Source organism: Leptopilina heterotoma, unplaced genomic scaffold, assembly GCF_015476425.1.
Source record: "Leptopilina heterotoma isolate Lh14 unplaced genomic scaffold, ASM1547642v1 Lhet_417, whole genome shotgun sequence".
Lineage (NCBI taxonomy): Eukaryota > Metazoa > Arthropoda > Insecta > Hymenoptera > Figitidae > Leptopilina > Leptopilina heterotoma.
The window spans coordinates 104207-111489 of NW_025111076.1; the positions used below are offsets into that span (position 1 = coordinate 104207).

Genomic DNA, 7283 nt, shown 5'->3' on the forward strand with positions numbered 1-7283 from the left:
TAGATTTCTAAATAGTATAGTTTCAAGTGGCTTAGAAGGGGTGCTCTACCTTACCGACCGAGTTTAGTTCCTGCTGCCACCGCTAGATGGCGCCACTTACAAATTCCAAACCCCTTGGCGGGAAATTTAAAAATTTAATTTCAAACTTTCGAGTGTCTTAGAAGGGGTGCTCTACCTTACCGACCGAGTTTAGTTCCTGCTGCCACCGCTAGATGGCGCCACTTACAAATTCCAAACCCCTTGGCGGGAAATTTAAAAATTTAATTTCAAACTTTCGAGTGTCTTAGAAGGGGTTCTCTGTTTTACCGACCGATTTTTTTAGTGCCGGCTGCCGCCGATGGATGGCGCCACTAGCGAATTCAAACTTGCTTGGCGGGAAATTTAAAAATTTTATTTTGGAAATTTAAAGTCTATTGGAAAGGGTGTTCTGCTTTACCGACCATTGAGTTCCGGCTGCCTCCGAGAGATGGCGTTACCATCGAATTCAAACCGCGGGAAATTTAAAAATTTATTTGAAAAATTCAAACCGCTTGGACAGTGAGCCGCCATTTTGTTTTACCGACAGAGTGCGGTTCGAGTGTTGCCCCGAGAGATGGCGCCACAACTTAGTCGTTTGAATTTTTGTATTTCGCGGGCAAAGATGGCGCCATATTGTTTACACTAATAAGATTATTAAAATTTTAATAGATGGCGCTTGTAAAAGCTGTTGAAGTCTATTATATTAAACATAACCTTAAAATATATTATATTAAACATAACCTTAAAATCTATTTCATTAAACATAACCTTAAAATGTATACCTTATTATCTAACGTAATACTAATGAAGGTATTTAATTAAATACAGTATTAATAACAGTTCATACATTTATTATATTCAATATACAATATTTACACTTGTTTAATTTTAAATTCAATATGGTTGTATGGACCACCAATATACTTCAGCCGTAATTGTCCAGAACTAATAGCTTCTTGCATCTGATCCAAGCATATCGAGTCATCAGTGAACATTGGTACAAATCTTGAAGGTAGGAATGTATTGAATTTTTTATCCACCTCAACGACGACCTTGACTCCATACCTGGTGTTGACAACCTGGATCTTCGTTATAGGATACTTATGTCCAGGAGTCAGCTCGGATAGCGGCTTCGTAGGTAGGAAAGCATCCATGCGACCAATGGCGTTGATTTTGGTTAGATCCATCTTTTCTTAGAGATAATACTTTGTGAAGTTACAAAACAGAATGAGCTTTACAGCTCAAGGTGCCTCTATTTATACCCAAATATCACGCAATATCCCCACCATTACTTTTACGCATGCGCAGTACCCCTACCGCTATTTTACGCATGCGCAATAGCTTTTTATGTTTGTAAAATACCCCCACTTTTTATTATTGAGCCATGCCCACTTTGTGACGTCATAAGACAAGTCTAGACTAGTTTTAACATGTGTAATAAAGATAATAGGATAGGGAAAGGTTAATTAAAGTAAACATTAATAGACATTTAATACATTTATTCATTATATAGGAAATTTTCACAATCATTATAAAAATCTTTCAATGTACAATCATTGTCAACTTCATCATTATTTTCTATATTATTTCGTAGTACATTCGATGGTTGTATCAACCAATTTCGTAGATTACATACATTTTTCACAGCACAGTTGCTAAAGCTACGTGTGTGATTTGTACATGTAGATGAACTATCTACACTTAAACTTTTTAGCGACGGACATTTAAAATCATCTAAATTAAACACATTTAATGTATATTTTTCTAACCATTTTTGTTTTTCTAAACCTTTTACATAAACAGTAGGTGTACCTATTAGTACTTCTTTTATTATAGGTTGTAATTCTTCATAACATACGTCACCAGCAGCCCAATCGATACCATGATAATTATTTGTAAGCCATCGATTCTCACATTTGTATCTTGCAGGCAATCGACTCCAGGCATATGGCGGCTCGAAGAGGTAGACCAATGGATGAGCATCTTGTTGAAGTGGTAGAATCGCCAACTCTTTGTTGACAAACTCGTTGTATGGTCTCTTGAAGCACTGAATATCTACGACGTACGCCATGGTATCTGAAATAGAATAATGGCTCAAGCCTTAGAGAGACGCTCTCTTTATAGCCTTTCCCCCACCACTCCAAATACCCCCACTACCGATGTCTTCTATGATTGGTCATTATTTCTACCAATCACGTTACTTTTTTAACAACGCCGCTGATTGGTGTATACTGTATAATGCGGTCGTGAATTATAAGGCAATATGCAGCTGTATTGGCTGGAAAATTTACACTTGCTTCAAATTCCAATCGCACATCTACAGATGCTTGCTTCAGAAATTCATTTTGTTTTGAGCAATCAATAACAGCCAATGGTGCATAATCTTTAAAGTTATTTCTAGTTAATAAAGGTTCAGATTCTTTTCCATAGTAGGATGGTTGAAAATTACAATACATTTCATATAGTATGGAAAATTTGTTTTGAGTAAAATTTAAATTTAAATCTCCATAAGGATAGTACTGTGAGTTTAAGAAAAGTTTAACATTGAGAAGATTACAGGTATCAAATAAATTTGCATACCTTCCTTGATCTTCTTTTCGATTTGTTTGAAAACCGAGAATAACATATCGAGGTTTTTCAACTTGTGTTGAAGTTTTTACAGTCCACACGTGCTTTTGAGTGGCAGGAATCATAGGATACTCATACAAATCCCATGATCTAAAACTCATTGTTATAAGTGAGTCTTTTTCAATGAATTTCAATAATTCAATTTTTTGGCGATCATTTACCATTAAATATGGAATCAACCATTCAACTTTATTAATTATAATTTTAAATTCTTCACGCTCAGCTACTCCAATGTTTACTACAGCATTGAGATCAGTACGAGATCTTGTTAAAATAAGTTCATGTTTTGCATTTACAACAATCTTTCGATAGTCTTCAGCAAAACCAATAATCATACTTAGTGGAATATTTACATCAAAATATCCAGCATCATTTGTTACTCTAGTATCATCATCATAAGGTAGATAACCAGCATTTTCAGAGTAAATCATTTGATTAGGTGTTTGAGAAATTAGATTTTTCATTGTGGTTGTAATACCAACATTTTTAGAGCGATCAATTTCAACACCATTTAATTCATAACGAATCTCATTAAACAGGTAGGAAATACCATTGCTAATTAACTTTGTATTAGTTACAAGCGTATTGTTTGGCTTAACAATTCTGCCAGTGACGTGTAGAGTACTTTTAGAGGGAAGAATGTACAAGTCTTGATGTTGAACTGCAATTCGAATCTCGTCACTGTTATTAAATGCTGATGACACGTATGGTTGATGTGCATGAATCTCATAGTGTGCCACAGAATTATCAAATTTAACTGGACTTAGAATGTTTAAAATTTCTTCCATTTTTGTTACAACAACAAATAAAAAGTATGTGAAAAATCAATTTTTTCCCTTGTTTTCTTGATAAACTCTTAGGCCGAGCTGCTTCAGAAATAGTATGTTCTGAGATGTTAGTCTCTTGCGAACTGATTGAGGAATGAATGACTTCTGACATGGCAACTCTTTTATATAGCTTCCACCAGTTTTTCTATGAAATACAATTCCCATTACGTTGATTTAACGTGTAATCGAATTGTTATAGTCTCACCTCTAAAATTTATTAAATCTCCGTCTTGATCAACGATTCTTACTTGAATATTATGTATTGTCTTCACGGCGATTGGAAGGTAAATGACGTGAGATGGAACTTCCACAATCTTATATCCAGCTGGTACAATTGGAAAAAATTCGTGAATTGTGTGTACCTTTTTATTATTTATGTATGCACCAGTAGTAATGTTACATTCAATTCTGATAGCATTTACCTTAAGAATGGCTACTGGTACATCTGACGTATGAGCCTTATTAGCTGTCAATATTCGTGGAGTAAATCCTAATAATTTACCAATTGAATCGTTTTGTTCAAAACTCACTTCAAGGCTGCTTGTTATTTCACTACGTAAAGTATTATTGTTAGGTTTGATTCTTACAATTTCAGATCCATTTTCAATAGAGTTTTGAATATATTTTTCAATATCTTCAATTTCATAGCTTCCAGGGGGAATAGTAATCACTTTATCACCAATATAAAATTTATTTTTACCTTGATCAATATTAGGAATTGAATTGAAGGTTAGTAATTCAACTAAGCCAAGTACATAATTTTTGTTAGATAATAATTCTATCGGAGGAAAATATTCTGCCTCCAGGACAGATGAATTGCCTGAGATAGTCAGAGTAAAAGATTCTTCCATGTTGATGACTTTTTATAAACTGATCAGGTGGAATGATTTACAATCACTTATATAGAATATATTTTTTAGTTATTTCAAGCTGTCCACATAAGAATTTTAGACATAAATGACCACAATTAAAGCTATTATAAACTTGATAATTTTGATGATTATACTGTATTAAAGTATTATAACCTAAGTAATTGACAAGTTCATAGGGTGGTTGAAGATTACCAAAACTATCAAAGTATACTGCTTTATTATTAACTTTTTTATATGCAACCCAATGAGTTCCAGAACCATCTTTATCATCTAAATTAATAATGGCTGATTCATTTTTTCGAGGACCACTTATAGGTAGTTCATTTCGCATAAAAACTCCTCTAAAATGGGAAATTTTCATTTCTTTAGCATATTTAAGTAAATCTAGATCTGTAAGTGCTCGTTGAGGCAGCTTTAAACTTTTTTTTTTATACATCGCCTCTTAATACCTTGTCCTTTAACGTATGGTTTCAAATGAAGTCCCAAACCTTGTCGGTATGGTTTTAAATGTAGACCTTTGCCAAGTGCCACTGCTTCCAACTCTCTATTATGACGCTGAGCTTCCTTCAACTGCTCTTTTGCTGCACTTGCATCATTAACAGCTTTTGCTACACCAGCAGCTCCCCCAGTAAGCGCTCCAAGTGCACTTAGACCAGCAAAAATGGGAATCAATGGTAACAGACCACCAACTTTTGACGGAACAGGTAGAATACGAGGTGTTAAAACCTTTTCTCTACCACCTGCTTTCCTTACAGCTTTTCGAGCTGTTTCAATAGCTGACTTTATTGTTAAACGAGCATCATTACCAGGAATTATTGATTTTCTTGCAGCATCAACAATTTTTCTAAGATTTACTCGTTTTTTTGATTTTATCTTCTTTACTCGTTTCTTTGACTTTGTCTTCTTCTTCTTTACTCCCATTCCAAATTTTGATTTTGCTTTCATAGCGTTTGTTATTGCGTAAGCTGCAGCTCTTTCACTATATTGTGCGTCTGGAGCAAATACACGTTGCCACGCTTTGTCAGCTAATACTCTATCAGCAGCGTTTCTTTCTTCAACGTTTTCTCGATTTTTCGAGTAAGCAATATCGTGATCTTTACAAGCGGCGTCTAATGGATTAACACCTGGATCACCTCGGTCTAGACGTTTTGCTAACTTTGTGCCTGGTCCACAATATTGATAACCTGGCAAATGTAATTCAAATGGTAACTTGTTTATAAGTTTATTAATTAACCCTTTTCCTTGAGAGCGATGATGTATAATCATACCTTACTCTGTGAAAGTTAAAATTAGAATGACTTGTGAGCTATATAAGCGCTGTATTTATACCTTTAGCGGCAGTCTAAATCAGGATGCGGTTCAAGGAACAACTTCACAAGCTGCCAGTCGTCAATCTAGACTCGATTGTTGAACAACAAGACAAGAAAGTGAAGCGTCATGGTAGTTTATTTTCCGGTAGTATTCGAGCTATTTTTTGTGGACCATCAAATTGTGGAAAGACAAATGTACTCCTTTCTTTAATTTTACATCCTAATGGTCTTAGATTTGATAATATTTACTTGTACTCAAAGTCTTTACATCAACCCAAGTATAAATTCTTGGAACAAGTTGTAAGTAATGTTGAAGGAGTAGAGTATTTACCATTTAGTGAGCATGAAGAAGTCATTACTCCTAAAGATGCAAAACGGAATTCAATATTTATATTTGATGATATTGCTTGTGAGAAGCAAGATAATGTAAGGGCATTTTTTTGCATGGGTAGACATGTTGATGTTGATTCTTTTTATCTTTGTCAAACATATGCCCGCGTTCCTAAACATTTAGTACGTGATAATGTTAATTTACTAGTTCTTTTTCGTCAAGATGAGAAAAATTTAAGGCATGTTTAGGATGATCATGTTAATACTGACATGACATTTAATCAATTTCGAGAACTATGTTCAACATGTTGGAATTCAGACAAATATGGATTTGTTGTAATTGATAAGGATTCTGATTTAAATGATGGAAGGTATAGAAAAGGATTTGATAGCTTTGTAACACTATAAATATAAGATCATTCCTAAAATATTGTTAGTTCAATATGAAACCTTGTAATAATAACATGTTTCATAAAGAAAAAGAATATCTTCATCAAATTGCTAAAGCTAGCGAGGCAATTAGGCGAAAACATCGTATGTTAAAATTAGGAAAAGAAGAAGTTGAAAATGTGCTGACTGAAACTTTTAAACCGATAGTTCAACCCTTACAAAAAATTATTAACTTGACAGACACTGAATATGAAAATGTCAAGATTGAAAAGAAAGAGCAGAAGATAGATGATAGCATAAACTATGAAACTGAAAAATCTCTAGATGATGATAAAATAAGTAATAAATTTCTATACTTATTAAATCATAATAGAAAGCAATGTTTAGATTCAACATACGGCGTACGTAAGCTAAGTGATGGGTCACTTATGATTGGTGATTCACAAATAACTCTTGAAGATCAGCATGTAAAAATTGGTAATAAACGATATCTTCAAACGCTTGGATTACTTGAACTTTTATTTAAAAGTAAACCTACTACATCGCTTATAAGTGAAGATGATGAAAGAAACTATAAAGAGATTCTGATTGCTACTAACGCACACAAAAAGAAGTATAGTTCCTCTGAATCTATACGTATGGATAAGAGTTACAAGTATTTGAATTTTATATCTCAATTCTTCCCTCGAACACCTACCAAACAACCATCTGTAAGTGGTAGTTCATTACCTAAATTTATGATTACAAACAAAAATTTTCAACGAGAATATATCTATTGGGATGATCCAAATGAGTTGGTTGACCGTCTTAGACTATTAATGGCTTCTCAAGCTGCTGGAAATCCTAGTCACAATAATGAAATCATGTCTATCATTGAGGAACTACGTGAAGCTAAAATTATATATTAA

General features: G+C 33.8%; 1 protein-coding gene across 1 annotated transcript; it reads left to right on the forward strand.

The window, feature by feature from the left end:
• The first annotated feature begins 6428 nt into the window (after positions 1–6428).
• Positions 6429–7283, forward strand: LOC122506396. The gene has a single exon (XM_043618537.1). It carries the CDS (start codon positions 6429–6431, stop codon positions 7281–7283), a length of 855 nt encoding a protein of 284 aa, XP_043474472.1.